Source organism: Rattus rattus, chromosome 3 (genome assembly GCF_011064425.1).
Source record: "Rattus rattus isolate New Zealand chromosome 3, Rrattus_CSIRO_v1, whole genome shotgun sequence".
Taxonomy (NCBI): domain Eukaryota; kingdom Metazoa; phylum Chordata; class Mammalia; order Rodentia; family Muridae; genus Rattus; species Rattus rattus.
Genome location: NC_046156.1, coordinates 190,803,331 through 190,826,213, shown reverse-complemented (window position 1 = coordinate 190,826,213; position 22,883 = coordinate 190,803,331). Strand labels below are relative to the sequence as shown.

Sequence of the window (22,883 nt, the reverse complement as noted above, 5' to 3'; positions counted from 1 at the left end):
GGGGTCACCTATGATGCTGCCATGAAGCCATGTAAGCACTACATGATAATTAATATCACTGTTGGCTAAAAAAATAAAGTAAAAAGAAAAAACAACCCTAGAAAACAAGACTCGGACTTTCACCAGAACTGAAGTGAAATTTGATACATTTTAAATGACTGAATGCCTTTTATACTCAACAATACACAGCCTTGCATCCAGTTACCAAGAGGGAGCTACTAAGTCATATGAATGGCTACAGCCATGCTTTGGTTTTGGCCCTGCAGTGTCCCCAGAGCCTTTATACAGCACTCTAATCCTGTCACAGAAGTCCCGGCCTTCAGCTCCCCAAGGAAAGGCAGCACACCAGTTCTCATCTTCACAAAAGGCGGAGGTCGTGCTCGCCAGTCTTCCATCAACTACATGCTGTAACTGTCTATTTTTAAGTAGTTACTATTAAAGTCTTAGTATGACAAATTCAGAAGTCAGTATAAAACAGTATATGCAGGGTTCTGGCCACGTTTCTTAGGCATGCACTTCAGGTCTTAAAACACGTCCCTTAAGGATAACTGACCACTATCTAAAGAACCTTTCTCTATCCTACTGCTTTTAAGATTTTTTTGCTTAATTCATCTAGAGTCCATTTCAGAGCTGAAGCTAGTTGAGACCAGCCCTGAGATAAAGTTGCTGACTGGTTCTGCTGGTAGGCAGGCTTGGAAGAGCTCTGCAGAATGATCAAGCAGTCTATGGAGAAGTGGCCCCTTTTCTCTCGCAATCACTATGGTTTAGTAGACCAGTGATAGCATACATGCTATTCCCTTCTGTCTCAACAATGGTTTATGAGCTCCTGAAGGTAAGGGCTGCATCGCATATGTATGTATGAATGTATGTATGTAAGAATGTATGTATGTATGAATGTATGTACGTAAGAATGTATATATGTATGAATGTATATATGTATGAATGTATGTATGAATGTATGTATGAGTATATATGTAAGAATGTATATATATAAATGTATGTATGAATGTATGTATGTACGTAAGAATCTATAAATGCATGTATGAATGTATGTATGAGTATATGAATGTATATATGAATGTAGATAAGAATGTATAAATGTCTGAATATATGTATTTATGTATGAATATAGGAATGTATGTATGAATAGATGTATGTATGAATATATAAATGTATGTATGCATGCATGCATGTATGTATGTTCCCACTCACCCGTTCACTCCTGTAACATTTGTTGAGTGCCTGCTGTATGTCATGCGCACACTGGGGAAACCTGCTGCACCTACCAAAGGTCACTGAGGGTGCAGAGCTGCTAAGAGAACTAGACATAGAACAAGGACTTGGTCAGGCATGGTGGCAGTGGCACATGCTTGGTATTCCAGCATCTGGGAAGCTGAGACTAAACACCCATCAGAGTGACATAATACGAGTCTGTCTTAAAAATAAGGAGGGAGGGTTGTTACTGGAATTTAATTCTCCAAGATTATAGGAGCCAGAAAAAGTCTACAGAAGACAGTCAATTTTTGTCCTAGTGTGGTTCAAGTAGCAGGACAAAGCCCTATTGCAAGGCTCTACAGAGCCTCTAAGAGCAAACAGAAACATCTCTCAATTTCTAATCACCCCCAGCTTTGGTTATGAATACCTACCCAGAGGAGCCAAAGACATCTAGTGGACCTGAGTGGCTGCACACCCAGCTGCTTCCTATACCAACATGATATTTATCTTCACCAGAACCTGTGATCTGCTCTGATTTTCTGACAGTAAAAATCATACATGGATCCAAGTTTCAGAAAAGCCAAAACTATGGAGACAGTAGAGAGAGACGGTAGAGAGAGGAGGAGATGAACAGGCGGCGTACATGCTGTAGTAGTTTGAATGTGAATGGTTCTCAAGGGTCATGTATTTGAACGCTTGATTCCTAGTTAGTAGAAATAACTGTTAAGGAAGGACTGGGAGGTTGTTCTTGATGGAGTAGGTGTGTCACTAGGGATGGCTTTGAGGTTTCTAAAGCCCACACCAGGCCTAAGCTATTACATAATATGACTAAAAATTAAATACAAAATGCAACACAAATTTGGGTAGTTTAACTTGCTAGGGGAAAATCTACCAGATTAAGAAAAATTAAACAGCACACATGGAAGCTAGTAACAGAATACCTATTACTCATTTATAATTCAGAATGTTGTGGGGAAAATGCCATCACATTTTTCTGTGACAATAATGGTGCGCCCAGTGCTTTTGAAGTTGAGAATAGGAGGGAAGAATTGGATAAGGCCAAGTGAGTTAATCAGGGGCCTCTCACTCTTACATGTCAAGAGATAACATGTTGCATCTTAGAGAGCCACCAAGCCTCGGTTTAATGATGATTCTGGGGATATATTCATAAAGGAAAATGGTAATAAAGGCTTTTAAAGTAAATAAAAAATGGATTCTAGCTGGCAGGCCCTGGTAATCTACTAACCCAGTTTTCTTCTGATGTCATCAATGAAGCAAAACAAGTCTAAAAAGGCAAGGTAATCTGTTCAAGGTCATGAGTAACTTCACAAAAAGATGTAACTTTTGGTGTAAAGAATCATCCCTGGGCTGGAGATAAGATCATAACAACAGGAGAAGAGGGGAGGGGAAGGGGAAGGGGAAGAGGAAAGAGGAGGAAGAGGAGGATGAAGAATCATCACCACCATCATCCTCTTACTAGCTGCTGGGTAGTGGCTGCTAAGTGCAAAGGCAAAGTGAAATGGTGCTGACCGTGAACGCAGGATTACATCCTTGAGCTTAACAAAAGATCGCTGAAGGACTGACGAGAATAACAAGATGAAATCACAGTGAGCACACACCAAACAACAAGGCACTTGTGGGTTTCTAGGGTGGATGACATTGCTGCTGTCATTTTGCAGGAGAGGAAGAAGGTGCAGCGAAGTCATGAGACCAGAAGAGACTCCCAAAGCTCACTGTGTCTATTTACATTCATGGTCGGAGTAAGTATTAAACATTATAAGTAAATTTCAAGGCAATATATTTCAGACGTCTCTTAGCCTTCTGCTCTTCATTTTTACCAGATTCTGATACAAGTATTAATGGTAGCAGTCAGGGCATTTTATAATGCCTCGTGATGAAGATCATAGAAGGGTCATTACAAAGCTAGTAACATAACAGGGAAACAATAATAAAGAAAGAATAAGAAAACAATCCAATATGTCTCCTCAAATAATTTTCATTTTTTTTCTTTTCTTTTTTTTAAACTTAAATAAACTTGTTGAGTCCTGTTTCTTTGTTTGTTTGTTTTGTTTTTTAATGAGCAAAAGTGCTTTTCTCAGACAGGATCAGCTATCTCAGAATGATTTCCTGTCCACAGAGTAAAGTTCAGACACTTGAATTCTTCAACAAGGGATGAATGGACTGATATTCAGGTGGACAGACCAACGTTCCATTTACCAGCATGGTGATCACTGGTCATGCCTGTAGCTTACCATCTTTTTCCTCTTGTCTTGTTCTGTGGGTGGTTCTTCATCTTCTGTTACCTTCGGCTCCTCATGATGAGACATCAGCATACAACTACAATTAAAAATAAGCACCAAAGTTAAGTAAAAATGTCTGCACCATACTAACCTAATCCCTCAAAATTACTGAGAACTTGCATGCTTCTTTGTAACAAAGAGGGGTTGATTAGATAAATAAGATTTATATTCTTTAAAGTTTTTGGTTGTATCTTGTTAGGCTGGGGAGCTGGCTCAGTGAAGGGTGTCTGCCACCCAGTGCAAGGACCTGAGCTTGATCCTTGAATCCACGAAAAAATGCTGAGCACAGGCAGCACACTCCTAAACCGGGCACCAGCAAGGTAGAGAGAGGCTCACTGGGCTCGCCAGCCAGCCAGGGTAGCAGGATTGGTGAGCTCTAGGTTCAGTGAGAGACACTATCTCAAACCTGACTGAGGTGGGGAACCATCAAGGAACACCCTCACTCAGCATTGGCCTCTTGCTTCTACACCACGTACATCAGAAACACATAAGCACCAAAAAGGTGTTCTTGGTATTATAATTTTAAAAGCTCCCCATTTTAAAACAGGCCACAGCAAAGGGAATGTGGACCATTTAACTTGAGCATTTGACACAGTAAATTATAACTTAGGAGAACAAGGCAGGAGGAGCAGTATCCCAAGATTAACTTGAGATACTTGGGGGGGGGGACAAAATATAAACACATGATACATTTTAAAAAGATTATTACTAGGAAGCTTTTGAATCAACTATCAGTTAGAAGATAATCTATATCTTTCTTTAAAAACAAAAAAAGACAAAACAACAACAAAACCATCAAGATTTACACCTAAACGACCCTCCACCCCAAACTCGTGTGCATATGGAAACTATGCATGCAGTGACTTTAACAGAAGCATCATCAAACACTGCTGATGACCCGACAATCCACTTCATGCTCCAAATGAAATCACTCTGCTATGAGAAGCTTGTCCTCAGTGGCGCCTATGGCTCCAGGACAGGTAGAAATCATTTTATTTTGATTATCTGCACCACTGCTCTCCACCATTAACAGAAGTAATAGAAACATAGCCTCCTGTTCATCCAACACTCATTACAGGGAGACAAGAAATGAATGCTGTCCGGTGAATCACCATCACTGGAACAAACCCCACAATTTCCTAAATTTGAACGAAGAACACAGAAACTTATCAGAGCTTTATGTCTCTAACCAATAGACTATGGCAGAGAGGGTTTGGTTTCTCTTAATGTTTTACACAAAATTGAGGGGAAGGACAGTACCAAAGTCAGCTATTCAAAAGTTAATTTAGGATTGAGGCGAGCTGCCAATATCAGAAATGCAGTCAGGCTCCCTGTCACAGCAGACCTGGCTGTCCTTCCCCACCAGCAGAAAGAAGAGCTTCTGAGAGCACTGCACCTCTCCCAGTCACTGCACACTGCAGCCCCACACAGGCACCTTGAGAGGAAACCTCCTAAAAACAAGAAAGCTGGGCCTCCAACTCACTCACTGCCTTCGCCTTTCTGAAGCTCAGTGCTGTGGTCTGCTGAGATAATACAGATAGCCCATGCTCGAGTGCAAGGTAAGAAAATCTATCAACTCAAGATAGAATGAGAGGTTGAAGGAGAGTCTAGAGCCCAGTTTGAATTCTAGGACTGAGGAAGATGTGTCTCCATCTGTTAGCCACTTCATGCCAACTAGACTTCACTTCAACTGCAACAGGTACTGGTCTCTGTGGAGGCACCTCTTCCCCTTTCTTTTGGTCTCAAATTCTTCTGCTACACAAAACATGTGAGCTTGTTGTTGCTGCAGCTGCTGCACCTTCCCCTCCCCTCCTATCCTTCATCTTTTTTTTTTTTTTTTTTTTTTTTTTGGTAAGATTTACTTTTTGCCTAGCAGTAATTGTGCATGCCTTTAATCCCAGCACTCAGGAGACAGAGGTAGGCAGATTTCTGAGTTTGAAGCCAGCCTGGTCTACAGTGAATTTCAGGACAGCCAAGGCTACACTGAGAAACCCTGTCTCAAGAAACAAAACTAAACAGAGAGCCGGGGGGGGGGAGGTGTGTCAGTCAGAGACAGAGACATAGAGAGAGAGACAGAGCCATCTTTTATTTGTGAGTATATGCCGATGAATACAGTGCCTGTGGTGCTGAGATCCCCCCCTGCAGCTGGAGTTACTACATGCAGTTGTGAGCTGCCTAATCTGGGTGCTTAGAACTGACCTCAAGTCCTCTGGAAGAACAGCAAGTGCTGACCACAGAGCCATCATTGAAGTCTGATACTTAGATAGTGAAAATATTCTGCTCTGCTTCACTGATGCTAAAGGATTTAGCACAATGATCTCTCTCTCTCTCTCTCTCTCTCTCTCTCTCTCTCTCTCTCTCTCTCTCTCTCTCTCTGTGTGTGTGTGTGTGTGTGTGTGTGTGTAGATTATGGGTGGTTTTGTGTGTCAACTGGACACAAGCTGGAGTTATCACAGAGAAAGGAGCCTCCATTGAGGAAATGCCTCCATGAGATCCAGCTGTAAGGCATTTTCTCAACTAGTGATCAAGGGGGGAGGGCCCAGCCCACTGTGGGTGATGCCATCCCTGGACTGGTAGTTCTAGGTTCTATAAGAAAGCAGACTGAGCACATAAGGAAAAGCAAGCCAGTAAGCAATACCCTTCTCCATCGTCTGCGTCAGCTCCTGCCTCCAGGTTCCATCCCTGCTGGAGTTGTCTGACTCCTCCAACATGGACTACGGTCTGGAAGTGTAAGCCAAATAAACCCTTTCTTGGTGTTTCTTTGAAGCAATAAAACCCTGACTAGGACAAGTTGGTACCAGCATAGTAGTATGTACTGCTGGGACAGCCTGACCGTGTTTTTGGGAGGACTGTGGAAGGACTTTAGACTTCAAGCTACAAAAGCCACTAAGTACTGAGACCTTAAGTGGGATGTTCTGTAGGAGCTTGGAAGAAAAGAATGTTGACAGCAGTGCAGGAGGTGGAGGCCTGGCTTGTGAAATTTCAGAGGGAAGATTAATGGCTCTACAATCGGCTGTGATTAACAAGATTCTAGAACTACTAAAGTCACTTTTACATTACTGGGACAATTGATGCTGGTCAGCTGGAGCTAAGAAATTAGTGGTGATTAAAAAGAATCCAGCATCATTACGGTGAAATCTTCTGGGAAGCATTTTCTGAGAGCAGAGAGAAGCTGTGTTCCACACACAGCCAAGGTTGTACCTCCTGTTGGTAGCCAGACTTGGTGCTGTGTGAGTCACCCAGGTGGTATTGGTTTTGAAGGCATGAAGGACGGGGTCATAGAGAGCAGCAGAGGCTTAGCACAGTGAGAGGCCAGGAGAGGGAGGCTATTAATGAAGGTGCAGTCTCAGTGGCAGTTGAAGGCACAGGACTGAGGGGGTCATGAGGAGAAGCTGAGGCTTGGCATGATGAAGAAAGCCTGAGACGGTATTTGTGAAAGTGCTGCCAGTTGCAGCAAAAGACATTTTAGAGATGTCAGGATCATGGAGTGGCCATCAAGAACACCAGCAGCAGTGGCGTGCTACAGAGGGCAGAGCTGGAGACTGACCCAAGCTCTTTGGAGCAGTCCAGAGAACTTGAGTGGATGGTTAACGCTGAATGGTTAGAGTTTTCATTTTGCTTTGATTTGATTGCAACTGTGCTCTGATTTTTTTCCCTCTTAAAGAAAGTATTTTACTAGAGTGTACACTTAAAAGTCTTTGAATTGTAAAAGACTTTGGACTTTAAAAGAGATGAGATCTTTTAAAGGGACTGAAATTTTAATGTTTGAATTTGTAAAGACTGTGGGACTTGTAATGTTATTCAGGTCTTGAAGATGATTAAGACAGTAAGGGTTGAGGCTTAATAGTGATGTGTTTGTGTGTCCAGTTGGTAAGGGGTCAGTTGTAGTGGCTGGTTTTATGTCAGCTTGACACAAGCTAGAGTTATCACAGAGAAAGGAGCCTCAGTTGAGAAAATGCCTCCATGACATCCAGGTGTAGGGCATTTCTTAATTAGTAATCAATGGTGGAGGGCCCTGCCCACTGTGGGTGTTGCTATCCCTGGTCTGGTGGTCCAGGGTTCTATATAAAAAAGCAAGCTGAACAAGCCATGGGAAGCAAGCAGTAAGCAGCATCCCTCCATGCCCATCAGCTCCTGCCTGCAGGTTCCATCCCTGTGGAGCTCCTGTCCTGACTTCCTCCAACAATGGACTGTGATCTGGAAGGGTAAGCCCCTTCCTCCCCAACTTTCTTTTTATCTTTTCTTTTCTTTTTTTTTTTTTTTTCTGGAGCTGGGGACCGAACCCAGGGCCTTGCGCTTGCTAGACAAGCGCTCTACCACTGAGCCAAATCCCCAACCCCCCTCCCCAACTTGTTGGTCATGGTGTTTCTTCAAAGCAATAGACTGACTGACCCTCCCTCTCCCTCTTTTCTTCCTTCCATGACCAAAAACTACATAAAGAACAGAGTATGTTTACTTTACATTTGTGCAAATTATACTCATTCAGGCTGAGAAAGGTGTAACCTACCCCTTGTTTTTCTGACTCAGGACTGACTATGGATGCTCAATGTACAAATATCACCAGTCCAAAAAACACCAAAAATCGTTACTGAAAAGCATAAAGTTGAAACTATCTTCTGAAGCTCCAACCGAAAGTAAACCTCATTTTGTTAACAGAGATTAAAGACAAGCTGTCACACTTTAACTGAAATGCACAAGATGGGATTTCGAATAAGCAAAGACATATGGAAGCTTTTAATCCAATAATAATTGTAGTCAAAAAATACTATCAATCATTTAAAATAACAATTGTCTTGTGAATACATACAGCCACTCCTCCATTACAAACCTGAGCAGAAATTACTGGGTGTCTCCAGGCACTAGGGCTCTAAATTAGACTATTTCTCAACAACAAACTCAAAAGGGTCAAACGCTACAGACAAATGTTGGTAAGAAATGCCAATGGTTTAAGTGCTATTTAGTTGAAATATGCAGTAACATATTTCAGAGAAAATAAAAACTCTGCCCTAAGTCATCTGTCAGTGAGAAAAGAATGACTTTACAAACATATACTGAGTGTTCTTTAAACTTTTCCTAGCCTTAATGAACTTTTTCATTTTTCAAAGTACCAAATTTTGATGCTTCAAATTTGACCCAGGGGAACAGTATGAAGAAAATAGCCATGAATTCAAGGCAGGAACCTGGAGAGAGGAGCAGAAGCAGAGGCCATGGAGGGGTGATGCTTATTGGCTTTCCACCCCCCATGATCTCTCAGCATGCTTTTTTACACAGCCCAGGACTCCCTGCCCAGGGGAAGCCCTACACTCTGTAGTTCGGGCTGTCCTACAACAACCATTAAGAAAATATCACAGAGACCTGCCTACAGGGCAATCTGCTGAAGGTATTTCTCAATTGTAGTTCCTCTTCCCAAACGACCCTAGCTTGAGTCAAGGTCACAAAAAACTAACCAGCACAAATTACATAAAACCGAACTGGAAATAGTAAAAATGGACACTACACATAACTACCCTTCTCTTTTTCACTTTACTTTGTTGCATGCTAGAGATGGAACTCTGAGCTGCAGGCATGCTCGGCAAGGGTTAACCACTGAGTAGTACCACCTTACCCTTATCCTTAACAGGGCTTCACTCTGCTTCCCTGCTAGCATACCCTTCTGAAATGACTAGTCCCAGCTCCAGTCATCGATCAACAACATGAATCATGACAATCCTATACTCCTAGTCAATGACGGTTCGTAAAGGGGGCATGTTTATGGAATTCTGATCAAGTACATAAAGGGGACAAAGACTTTGAAATGGTTTCTAGAAGAAGTTTGCTTCAATCTATAAAGACAGAGGAGGGCTGGAGAGATGGCTCAGTGGTGAAAAGCACTGAGTTCAATTCCCAGCAACCACATGGTGGCTCACAACCATCTGTAATGGGATCTGATGCCCTCCTCTGGTCTGTCCAAAGACAGTGACAGTGTACTCACATATATGAAATAAATAAATAAAGCTTTAAAAAAAAAAAAAAAAGACACAGAGGAGAGTGCCTGGCACTAGCACTGACCTGTAGCCCTGGAGCTACTTTGTCCCCAGGCAGAAAACAGCCTACGGATTGGGCCTGTGTGCTGAGGGATAAAGTTGAACGAACCTGGGGCTGTGATGCTGTTAGCCAGGCCACATTAGCTAATGCTAAAGCCGCTGTCCTAGGAACATACTGCAGCCAGAGTAGCCGAGGCCTGTTAAATACCTTACAAAAACTTAAGTTTCCATTCCCTTCTCCTAGTAACCGTATTTCCTTCTGCTTGAAAACAACAGCATGCAGTCCCTAAGGCTTCTTTTTGCACTGGCAGTTGGCTCTGGCTAAGTCTTTATCCTTGTGCTGCATGCTCCCCCTGTTAAGCTTCACTATTTAAATTCCTCTTTCTTATGCACTATCTCAAATCCTCTTACGGTCTGAATATAAATTTCTAAGTGAATGTAGTATATCAGCAATGCAGAGAATGAGCCAAGAAGGAACCCAGAAAGGAGGCAAAAGGAATTCTAGAGGCAGGTTTGCTCAAACAGGCCAAAGCCAAGGACATGACACAGCAAGAAGAGATTCTGAGCCAACCACAAGTCTCACAGCCGATGGCACATCTAGGGTTGATGGGCAATCCATGGGAAAGGAGAAGCAGCTGTGCTAGAAAGTCAGCACAGAACATCATCCAACAACTTGATTCTGTCCAAGCCAAGGCTTTTAACTTTCTAAAGCAGAAGGGCGTGGCTGTGTAGGGGGAAGCTGGAGCGAGACCTCCGAGGAGGTCACTAAAGACAGAAGCTAGAACAGCAGATAGTGATGACTTTAGAATTGCCTTCTGTTTCTCATTCTTTTGCTGCTGTTTTGTGGTTTCCTGTCTCTTCCCTTCTGCAGGGCCATCTGGTGAGTCAGAAGAATCAAATGTAGAAAGAATCATTACAAAAGCCTGCATTTTACTTGTTTCAAGCAACACTACTTTGTTTGTCCTCTACAGCTATAAAAGAATTCATGAGTGTTCTCTAATCAAGTTCACTGCTTCCTAAAATGCTGGCTAAATTCTTTCTTCCTTTTTACTTCCCAAACTTTGGCAAGAGATTATCTTTTTCTCTTCCCAGTATTACATAAGAAAAGAAAAAGTGTGCTAAGCAGATTGGTCTCTAGTCTCATTAATAAGCTGCCCTGGTTGGAGGAAGAAACCCTAACTGAAAACTAACCAACAAACAGATGCAGATGAAACAGCTCTCAAGATGAAACCCTTCTAACGGGATCTGTTTCCTGTAAGATTCTCAAGCAGCACTGTTAGATTAGTGATAGCCAACCATCAGGCATTCATTTACCTTATATATGAACTTTTTAATAGATAAATAAAAATATGGGGTCATCAAAATAACGCCCTGCCATTTTCTCAAACAAAATACATTTAAAATTTAAAAGGCCTAACCAGTATGTCATGAGGGCATATTCAGATACAAAGATAAAAAGAGGCCAGAAATAACACAATTTAAAACTAACTACATATCATCCAATTATAAGTACCTGCTGGCCCTCCTTAGCTGCTCCCACCACCTCCATCCAAAGTCTACCTCAAATTCAGCTCAGCACTGCTTACCAAGATATTACTTATAACAGATACCGAAATGGTTTCCCTTCCTCTATCTCACAGTTTCCACAGATCACATGAATCTCATTATAAACCTGACCGTGTCACATCTCAAGGTACTTTTCTACCCTTTTCTACCCTTCCAGACAGAAGCACAGGGTCTACACCGCCATGTTCAGCTGCTTGCTCGGGATGCAGCCTGGCCCTCTCTCCTAGCATGGCATTTACATAGGCTTTGATTTGTTGTGGTTGCTTTTTATAAGTTGAAAGCTTAGCTGACTGGGGTCTTGTCCTGAGGACACCACTTTTTTATTCTATTTGAACAAAGGTTTCTTCTTATATCTTTCAACACCAGTCTAGGCTCAAACACTGAATTTCCTAGTGTTCTTTTTCTCCTCAAACTGTTTGTGTATTGCCCTGCTTGTTTCTCGTCTGTATACTTGCATAATACTGGAGAGTAATAACCATGTGATAGTTAATCTCTGCCAAATGCAATAGTCCAAAGTTTTCCAATTTAGCCTCATGCAGATTTTTACATGGAGAAAAAGCAATCACATTATTTGCCAAAATATCACAAGAATGGTCTCCAGCTTAGTTTCGAATATTGACTCCCTACTGAAAGACGCCTTTTGAGATGGGCCTGTACAGTCCACAATGATATCAGCACTATTGTCTTCCAAGATACTATCAGTGTGAGCCTGTCACACTCCACTTAAAGTATTCAACTGCTTTTCTGGTCCATACTTCCAGTCTCCCACGTTCCTTGGAAAAGCCAGCATGGTCAGGTCTGTCACAGCAGTCGCCTACTCCCAGTTCTGTCTTAGTTTTATTGCTGTGACAAAACACCAAGGTAACTTATAGAAGAAAATATGTAATTCAGGGTTCATGGCTATAAAGCATTAGTGTCCACTATTATAGCAGAGCATGGCAGTATGCATTTAGGTATGGTGCCAGACGACAGCTAAGAACTTACATCTTGATCCACAAGTATGAGGCACAGACTGGGCCTGGCCTGGAGCTCTGAAACTTCAAAGCCCACGCCCCAGTGACACACCTCTTCCAACAAGACCACACCTCCTAATCCTTCCCAAACAGTTCCACCAACTAGGGACAAGTATGCAAGCATATTAGCCTTGGGGGTGGGAGGGGTGAGGAGGAATTCTTATTCAAACTACCACATGTCACTTTCATACTTAAAAATTACCAGTGACCTTCACTGATTACAAAAATCATTCCAAAACTGCATTTTATACTGATTACTTAATTGGTTGGCTCCAATCCACTACATACCCTCAGAAGTTACTCTTACTCAGTACTAAAGAATTTGCCTATTTTGTGTAAGGCTATGGGCTTGATCCCCAGCACGTGCTGGAGCATGGGCGTGCGTCTTTGGTTGTAGTACTGTTCCACTGATCTCAGTCTCCCCTTAAGACTGTTGCTTTCTTACACAGCACAATACCTGGCCTAAAAAAGTGGGATAAAGAGCTCTATCAACAAAACTGTCTTCATAGGATAGTTAACATGTCAACCTAACACAGCTGCCAAGAGCCCAGGTATTGTTAAATATTATTTTAGGTGTGCAGTGGAGTTGCTTTTAGATGGTATCAGTTTCTGAATCATGAGCTGGACAAAGCGGAATGTCCCCTCTATATGTGTTAGGCCTTTGCCAACATACCAAACACCCAGAAAAATGCTATGTCAGGAAATTCATGCTCTATCTGCTTTCAAGTTAGGACTTAAGATTTTCTTTAAACCTGGAGGGACTAGAAAAACTACCATTTCTCCTAAGTCTCCAACCTACAACTACAAACCAGAAATGCCTCAGCCTTTGTAACCAAATGAGCCAGTTTCTTAAAATAAATATATTTACAGTTGTTTACTGATTCTGTTTCTGGAGAGAACACTAATTTATAATAAGACACAGGTGAAGAAAACAGTTTTCTTCCTTTGCCCTAATTCATTCTCAAACAGTATAATAAAAATGTCAACAGACCAGAAAGATTAGCTTCCTTTCAATGAACTGTTCAAATAAACATAAAGGAAAAGCTGGAAAGTAAGTTAGCTACTAAAGTGAATATGTTACACTTTTCATTTGAACCTTTCTGGAAGGCTAATTATGTCCTGTAGCCCTGTGGACTATAATGTTTAGAACTATACAAGGCACAGAGTATAGGTTAGGAAGATTTATTACAGACCTCTGTAAGTACTCTAAGAAGCTAAAGTCACACAAGTGAGGTAACTTGTTTCTCCACTCTGTTCCTGTATGCCAAATACCACCCCTGGTAACAGCCTCCACCCAGGCCCAGGAATTCTGGGGAAGGAAAACAGCAGTGAGTGACAGGTTCTGGCAGGAACACCAGCCCTCATGTCCAGGTTTACTTTGAGTTTACATTTCATTTTTTATTTTATTTTACTTTCTCATTTCTACTGTGGGTTCCAGGGTTTCAGTTCAGGCTATCAGGTTTGCACAGAAAATACTTTCTGCCTACTGAGCCATTTCACCAGCTATCGGATTAGATTTCCATGACAGTCTCCTAATTGGGTTGTTTTCCTTCTAAACCAAAGGTTCGTTTTTTTTTCCCCCATGCTGAACATAGCATAAGGAATAAGAACTTTCTTGTCTTCACATATATTATTTATTGTCTTCTTATATATTATATATAGATAAACTATACAAGGGCTATCTGAACATATCCTAAATATTGTATAATTACTTGCAAACCATGTCATACTATATAAAAATACTATTTACAGTCCTGGTATATTAAAGTCTTATTGTTAACAATTCATGTTAACTTTAAAGGCAAATTCCTTACATGTACGAATGACTACTTATTTTTGTTTTATAGTCACAAAAAGCTGGAATATTTCTACTTCACAATAATTCTTCAAAACCTAAATAACATGTAGACCTTTTTATGTTTACATGTTTATATAAAACAGCATTTGCAACTGCTTACAGTGTTTTCAACAATATATGATCTAAACAGCAATCTTCCTCATTTGCTAAAAATGGCTTTGTAAAAAGCAAAGAGAACAAGTTTGTGGCAGTAATAAGTCAAACAGCCTACAATCTCCTGAAACTTTGCTTAATGTTGTAGGTAAATATCTTTATTAATATAACAGTAAGAGAATAGGTATTATTGGTATCAGGAACCACTCTCAACTCCAGCAGTGACATCACCTGCACATCTGTTGCCATGGGAATGGCCATACATTCCCAGCATACATTTGGTTCAGCTCCCACCTTCACAGTTCAAATAAAAGGCAGACTCTTTCTGCCCCCTTCCTCTTCTCTTTTTCTCTCTTCTCCCTCTCTTGCCCCCTCTTGTCTCCACCAACCCCAATAAACCTCTTCCACGTGGGATAGTATTGGTCTTGCGTGGTCTGTCCCAACTCGAGCCATGAGCCTACCACAACAGATATAATAAATGCTATGCACAAAAAGATACAATTAAAATTTCCAAGTGATATTGGTATGACTGAGAATATCAGTACTCTTAAGATTTATGCATTTTCATTTTATATGTAACTAGACTTTGCCTGCAGGTACATATATGCACCAGGTGCAGGCATGATGCCTGTAGAGGTCAAAAGAAAGCGTTAGATCCCCTGGAACTGGAGTTGTAGATAGCTGTGAACAGGGATGTGGATGCTAGAAACTGAACTCGGGACCTCTGTGAGAACAGGAAGTGGTCCTCAGCTGGTGACTTCATGCCTCCAGCCCAGCAGTACTATTTTGTTGATGTTTGTTTTGAGACAGGGTCTCACTATGCAGACCTGGTTGGACTGGGCATTACTATATAAATCAGACTGTCTTGAACTTAGAGACCTACCTGCTGAGATTAAAGCACGCGCCACTAAGTAAGTCTGCTTACCTTTCCACATTCTCAACCCAACTTTGCCCAACTACTCACCAAAAAGAACATGATTTTAACTATTTCTTTTTGAAACTAGTTAATCACTTGAAAGGTACTATGGTATCGAGAAAGTACCATTTTAAGATGTTTTAATCACAAATACAAAGTAACTCATCCCGTTTTTCTCATAACTAGCTTGAAAGGGGAAACCTATTTAAAATGTCCTTAAAAAGAAATTTATGCTAGATTGCCTTTGGAATGTCTTCATTTGTAATGTTTTAAATGTATCCTCTGGCAATTTTACACATGTGTATAATGCATTTTGGTCAGATTTATTCCTATTCCCCTCTCCAACCCCTCCCATTCCCTCTAGAACCTTCTTCTGCTCCTTTTTTTTTTTTCATGTCTTATAAATATTTTTATTTTAACTTATTATGTGGATCACAGGCAACTTCCTAGTGGCCACATTCCTATAGAAAAATAACTATCTCTTCCTTGGCAGCCTTAACTGGCAAGAGCTCAATTAAAAAAGATTATTATCAACTCACAAGATGATGGTGATTATAGTAGAAGCTCAATTTGGGATATAACAAAATAAAACTGGGCTTTTAGAAAATCAATAATAAAATCCTTGGTGTGGTGCTGCTGGTAAGCTCAGTTCACAGCACCACATACAACCCCAGTACCACATAAAGCATGTATGAAGGGACACAGTGATAGCACCTGGGAGGGTGGGACAGGAAGATCAGAAGTTCAAAGTCAGTTTTGATTATGCATGTTCAGATCAGTTTGGGATACTTGAGACCTTGATTAAAGTAAAAAACAAACAACAAGGGCTGGAGAGATGGCTCAGCAGTTAAGAGTACTGACTGCTCTTCCAGAGGTCCTGAGTTCAATTCCCAGCAACCACATGGTGGCTCACAACCATCTGTAATGGGATCTGATGCCCTCTTCTGGTATGTCTGAAGACAGCTACAGTGTAGTCATATAAATAAAATAAAATCTTAAAAAAAAAAAAAACTGTATAAAAGACGAAATTACAATCTTCATATTGCAAACTAAAAATAGTCGTGCAGCATTATTTAATTCTGTAAATCTAAGGAGGATTAATTAAATGATCCACCTACTCTTTGTAAGTTCTTGTTTCAGGGTCTTCTGTCATGACATCATGAAGGGCCTCCACTGAGATATTTATAATTCCACAAAATTTATCTTGGATAACACTAGAATAAAAGAAAACAATATAGATTAACCAGAGTATTTTAACACCATCTTTTTAAAAATCCAAATACTATCCTGAACATGTAAATTTAGTGCTGAAACGAAAAGAAAAAAGCCTTTAAAGTATATTGCAGGGTAATATTTTCAAAACTGCACATAATGGTGGCAGTTTTTCCTTTGCAGCACTGTTGGATACTAGCTGAGCACCAGGGAGGCTAACCCAGGCGGAGGAGATGAGTCAGTGGGGAATCCTCAGCGTCCACATAAAAAGGCGGTTTGTTACCACAGCTTTGAAGGTGGAGGAGACAGGAGGGTCCCTTATCACATCCTGGTAGTGCAGAGAGTGATGGGGAGAGATACATTCTATTGCACACACACACACACACACTCACTCTCTCTCTCCCCCTCCCCCCCCTCCCACAGGCACGCCAGACACACGCTGACGTTTACCATGTTTCTAATAGTCTTGTGTTAATTTTACAATAGGGACACAAAGTAAGTGCTGCAAAATCTCTGCCTTTCTGACGACATTGTCAAGGGAAAAGAAAAACTGTGTTGTGGTGTGAAAGAAATATCGTTAAAACACTTGGCAAAAAATTGGACCCAGCATATAAAGAATTCAGAGCAATCTGTGAGAATCAGCAGAAAACTAAGTTCATTTTGAAGTAGAAAAGGTTTGGAGGGGAAAATGTGAACAGGCAGGGCACCGAGAAAAGTATTCAGCCTCCACAGGAGTACTTTGAAAGATGGTGCACATAACTAGGCAACACAGAAACACAAACTCAATCACAGTACATTTTATTTAAAAGTAAAACCAAGGAGATTGGCAGTGCAACGGCTCTGGAGCAATAAAAAGTCATGTGATCCTCAGGCAGGAGCCATGAAAACACAGCATGGCAGCAGCGTATGCCTGTTGGAAGGCAAGGACAAGCTGCCCACACCACCCACAAGAAACTACACGGTGATGGCTTCTAAGAACAAGACCAAGGTTGTCCGTAGACTACATGAGTGCTCATGTGTATGCAGATGCACCTCCCCCACATACCCCACAAACACGAGGAAGATGACCACCAATACTACATGATGGTAAAGAACCTTACGGATTACTAACAAGAACTTAAAATGCTATATTCTCACTGGAGAATGTCAGCAATCCTACTTGCAGGTATTTACCTAAAATCCAAACAAGTGTTCTAAGATCTGTACAAATAGTTGTGATAGCTTTACTTTAACAGTCACAACCTGCAAATAACCCATAAATACCCATAACTAGTCAATGAATAAATATCAGGCCCATGGAATTTATGCAACAGAATACACTCAGCAAAGAAAAAGAACTTTCCAGGTGACATGATTGATTCTCTGAGGCATCATGGTAAAAGCAACAAGCCAGATTCAAAGGACTACATATTCTTGGACCATGTCTACAAAATGTTCAAAAGGTATGGCTACCCGAACATTCTGGGTAATACAACTGCTTTCTTTCACGAGCAAGGCAATGGTCGTGCGAAGGTGTAAATCTGTTAAAACTGTGTACTTTTGTTCTACATACGCCATAGCTTATATAACTGGTACTTCAAAAAAGAAAAGCAGCCATCTACCCCCACACAGCACCATTAAATTATACTATGGAAATTTCAAAGTAGCTGAATTAACTAATGCCTTCAGAATTACTTTTATCCCTACCAGGGGCTTGACAAGACAGACTTCAATAACATGCATAATTAACTTTTAAAAGGCTCAGCAAATGCACTGGGTGTGGTGATGATTACTGTAGTCCCAACAACAAGGAGGCAGAGGCAGGTGGGTCTCTAGAGTCCAAGGCCGATCTGATTTACATATTAAATTTTGCACCCAAAGCTGCAAAGTGAGACCCTGTCTTTAACAAAAAATAAAAAAAGGTTCAGCAAACAGCTCTAAGGTCGGTAGTCTGAGCCCCTTCTCACTATGTGCAGTCAGAAGCTTGTGTCTGTACATTGGCGTTTGTATTTTAGAGAACTCAATCACCAACTGGGCTAAGTCCCAATTTTCATACATTCTTATTTGAGTAGAACATCTTATTTCACAAGGATGTATTTTATGCCCCCGCAGTTCCTTTAGCCTAGAATTCAAGAATATTTTCTAAAAACATTCATTCTACATTCTATTAGATAGGTTGAAAAAAAAGTCAACATTTTCATTAGAAATTTAGCTACAAATTATATGATCTTCAGTTTCTTTTTGCCTGTAAATGAAGCCTAGATTTGGGTCTAAAGACAAAAGGTAGAAAGAAGGTGGTCATTATCTTACACTGAGGAGCAAATCACCACAGAGCCATCACAGATACCAAGGCAAATAGAACCTGAAATTTCTTCTTAATACAATACTGACAGCATTGGAACAATCAGACAAACGACCCGCTCTCCCTTTCCAGGGATCTTGCCCGTGGATCTATTTCAAGATTTCTAGGGAGCAAAATTAAAACTGCCTTCTCTACCAACATCAGCTCTAAGCATCGACCTCACTCCTGGGAAAACTGGAAAATTTGGAATCGATGTCAATGTTTTCTCAAAATATTAATTATAAATTTTCCTAACAGGTTTTTGTCAACCTCAATGTGACTGTGCTGTACTACGTGGCAAGAAGTATTGTTCTGCCGTATCTACCCCTCAAGTGTCAGAGCGGGGAAACAGATTCTACAGCCCAGGATACGAAGGAACTAAAGCTGGCTTTGTATGAAGAGCTTACTCTAGGAGGAAGAACTGGAGAGTAGAAAGGAAACATTCGGTAATCAGTAAAAGAAGACAAGTTAGACAGTATAACTATCCCCAAACCACTCAGAGTTCTAAAAAGAATTCTCAGAAAGAAGCACCTTAATTGTTACTCAGGAAAGGGTCTCCAAATAACGGAGAAAACTACAAGTCTGAGTAGTGTGTACTTTCCTGGCATTCAGAATATTTTTTAGATAGTAACTATGTAGCTATCTTGAAACACTTATGTAGACCAGGTTGGTCTTGAACTCACAGATAACTGCCTATGCTTCCCAAGTGCTGGTATTACACTGTGTACCATACTCCAGGCTTCAGAATATATATTTAAATAAGCTTGAAGACATTACAAATTCTTCTAATGCTACTGCTGCATAATGTATTCCTCCTAATGACCCAGCTGATAACATTTTATAATGAAGCTTTTAAAAAGATTTCCTTGGGGCTGGAGAGAGAGCTAGCTCAGCAGTTAGGCATGCATTGCTCTTGCCGAAGACTGGGCTTTAACCCGGCACCCACCTCACTCAGCTTATCACACCTGTATGTCCAGGGGACCAGAAGCCCTTTCTTTGCTCCTGTGCATAGAGTCACCCACACATAACACTTTCTTAACTCCTGAGCATAAAGAATCAATTTTTTATACTATTTTCTCCCCCCCCCCCTTTTTTTTTTTTTGGTATATTTTTTATTGGAATTTTTAAATTTACATTTCAAATGTTATTCCCTTTCCCGGTTTCCAGTCCATTAGCTAGAGTTAGGGCTGTGAATTTCTTAAAACATTTTTCCATTTATTTATTTGGGGTGGAGTGCAAACAGAAGTCAGAGCTGACAACTCAAAGGACTCAGGTTTTCGGCTTCCACCATGTGGGGTTTCAGAGATGAAACTCAGATCATTCAACTTAAAGGTGTCTTAACCTCCGGACCCAAATGCGACTAAACATTTAAGATGGAAACAATCAAAAGAAAGCCACAAACCAGAGTGAAATGAACAGGCCGGGAGGGAGAAGAGTGGGTAGGACTTCACTTAAAGATAACTGTGTTTGCCATTGTGCGCCTTTTGATGAAAACCACCCCATTCTACCCAGGAGCAGGGTTTTCCTTCTCAGGGTGTCATCGCTGGCAGTCCTTCCGGAGCACCCACCCAACCTGATCCCAGAAGGAGTTCCTAACCCTGCAACCTACCACTCATTACGAGTGAGAATCCATCTTAACCATGAAGGCCTGGAACCCTACGATCCCTTAAAAGACCACCTAAGACCTGTCTAGCAACTCACAGTAGCCCTACAGAAACCAACGGTCCAAGTTCTCCCTTTCTCTAACTGCTCCCTTTCTTCCCACTTCCACCATGGAGACTGCCAGGACTTCTCACCCAGGCAACAGGTAATTCACTCTCCTGAATTCAGTAAAAGATCTTCACTCATTGGATACATACCTGTGAGGCATGTTATGTTATTGTCCTTTGAATTTTTTAAAACTGTTCTGCTTAAGATCATATACAACTTAAATAAAAATCATGTATTATGGTTATTTTTATACCCCCATGGAATAATGTTATAAGTGTGAACACTCAATAAATAATCAAGGAAATTCATGATCCCAAATGCTGCAGACTTTATTTTTATTCTGGAGATTTCTTCTTATTTATTTCCTTTTAAAATTACAGTCATGGGGCTGGCAAGGTAGTTCAGCAAGTAACAATGCCAAGCCTGACAACCAGGTCAATCCGGAGACCATCATGGTAGAAGAGGAGAACTGAAGGCCACAAGTTGTCCTCTGACAGTCACCAAGGTACTACAGCACATGTGTGCACACACATACACAAATGTTTACAGAAAGACTTCAACAAAGAAATATAATCACTGTCATAAATAGCTGATATATAGATAAGAAACAGGCAACTGACTATACTAGGTATGCACCAGAACATGAAGAAGGAGTGATTCATGAATCTATCTGTGAAAATTTGGGGTTTTTGTTTGTTTGTTTTTTTCATGTGCCCTAGGCATGAAACAGCTTTGGCCACCAAGCCAGGCATCAAGCTAGGATGAACAAAGGCCTGCGTCTGCTCTGCCCTGACTGAGAGAAGAACAACACCACCAACGAGGTGTCTATCTGCCCATTGCCGGGGCGGGGGGGGGGTTGTTTTTTTAAAAAATACAAAGTTATTTTGATATCAAGAAGACTGGAGAGTCAAAGTGAAACTGAAGGGGTCAGTTAGTGACCTCAGTTTGTTCTTTCTTTTAACTGTGGCTTTCACTTTCTTTTCTCATACACTTGATTCAGAAGGAATCATGAAAACAACTGACGACCCATCAAAAGCACGTGCTAGGACTTACATCCAGGGCCTCGAGTCTGCTGGGCTTGAGGCCTCCCCACTGACCTAAGCCCCACCCCCACACGGGCCATTTGGAACAGTGGCTTGTACTGAGCAGGCGCCTTCAGCCCCTCCTCCCTTCTGCTGGACCCACGGCCTGCAGTGACCCTACCTCGGGTCAAAGCAGGTCGGGGAAAACCGCGTGTGCTCTGAGGACTTACAGACTTCATTATTCCAGTCACTAATGTGGGTATAACTTACTCAGGATTTATCCTGTGTAGATGTCTTTAAGTCACTGCAAGATAATGCAGTGTGAAAGGAGGGGTGTGCATGGCTTCTGCAATTCCACCATTTTATAAATGGGGCTTGAGCATCTGTAGATTTTATCCAAAGTATCCCCTGTGGATACTAGGGTATTGTTGTCTGGTAACCAACTCTGTATGAGCAAAAGGATTAAATACATGAAGGCACAAAAACCTGAAACCAGCAAATAAAAGGCTATTTGATCACATAAACTAAATCTATACAAGTTCCATTTATTCCTTTTACTTTTCCTAAAATGCACATGAAGAAAACTAGTTTTAAATTGTTAATATTTCCTGGAGGTTTATAAAAATGAGATTATGGATAGATTGCATAGCCTAATGAAAAGTGATTTTTTTCCCTTCCTTTTGAAAACTCAGTAATGTACAAAAATCAACTTTTTCTGTTTGTTCTTTTGATTTCAAAAAAGCTAGTTTAAAATTATTTCTCCTATATCACCATGACCTCAAGCAAGAGATGCTTAGAAAACACAATGTCCTTAGAAAGCTAACAAAGCACTTAACCCAGAGATGGAAGGACAGAATGTCCAATGCTTGCTTGGTTAAGGCGAATGGGGCCTGGCACCTGTCAGTCCCCTTTCCTTGAGTTTTCCTTTAGTGAGCACTCTACACTGGCCAACCACAAGAGAGCACAATCTTAATTTTTCTCTCTATTAAGTGATGATTTTACAAGTTCTCATTCTATCTTCACCCTCCTGTCCTAGGAGGGAACAAGGAGGAACAACCTTGGACATTTTCAATACAATTTTATAAATCAAAATTGATGCTGTACAAAATTTTCATCGTAGCTGAAGAAAAAAATCAGAACTCTAAACACTTTAAAATTATCTCTAATATAAGCAGGTCTTAATCATACCAATCACAAATCACACCTACTTAATAACGGAAATCACCCTTGAATTATTAGTTTGGAAGGGCAAGGTAATTTAAGAAAGAAACAAGCGATTAAAACTTAAAAGCAACAACCAGACAAGATATTCTCAACTGTACTTGTTGGCTTACACAACTTAACAAGAGTAAACAAGTAACAGATGTTTGTTGAAAGAGTTCAAGGAAGCAAGAAAGCCACAGTCAACAGTTCTATCCCACAATCTCCACACGAACTATGGCAGTACTGATGTTTACCCTGAAAGTTTCCCTTACATACTTTCTAAGTATAGACTGTAAATATTTTTGTCCTCTAAATAGAAACACAATCCTTTCTATATAGTAATTCTCAGCACAAACATGAGATAGCATATAAAGAAATTTGGTTTGGGAAATGCCTGCCAAAAAGGCAAAACATTCACAATTCAAAGTTTAT

The 22,883-nt window shown here is 40.8% G+C and overlaps 1 protein-coding gene and 1 non-coding gene across 3 annotated transcripts in view; both read right to left on the bottom strand.

The window, feature by feature from the left end:
* The window catches only part of Ipo11 (importin 11), a 167,395-nt gene that overhangs the window by 18,111 nt on the left and 126,401 nt on the right, over window positions 1-22,883 (bottom strand). For both annotated transcript variants that reach the window (XM_032898933.1, XM_032898934.1), the window contains 2 exons: window positions 16,103-16,198; window positions 3,468-3,552 (listed from right to left, as the gene is read on the bottom strand). In XM_032898933.1, coding sequence (XP_032754824.1) covers window positions 3,468-3,552; window positions 16,103-16,198 — 181 coding nt within the window. The remainder of the gene's footprint in view (window positions 1-3,467; window positions 3,553-16,102; window positions 16,199-22,883) is intronic.
* On the bottom strand, window positions 20,933-21,073 carry LOC116897519. The gene has a single exon (XR_004387535.1). It is a non-coding gene; the product is annotated as a small nucleolar RNA SNORA48 (small nucleolar RNA).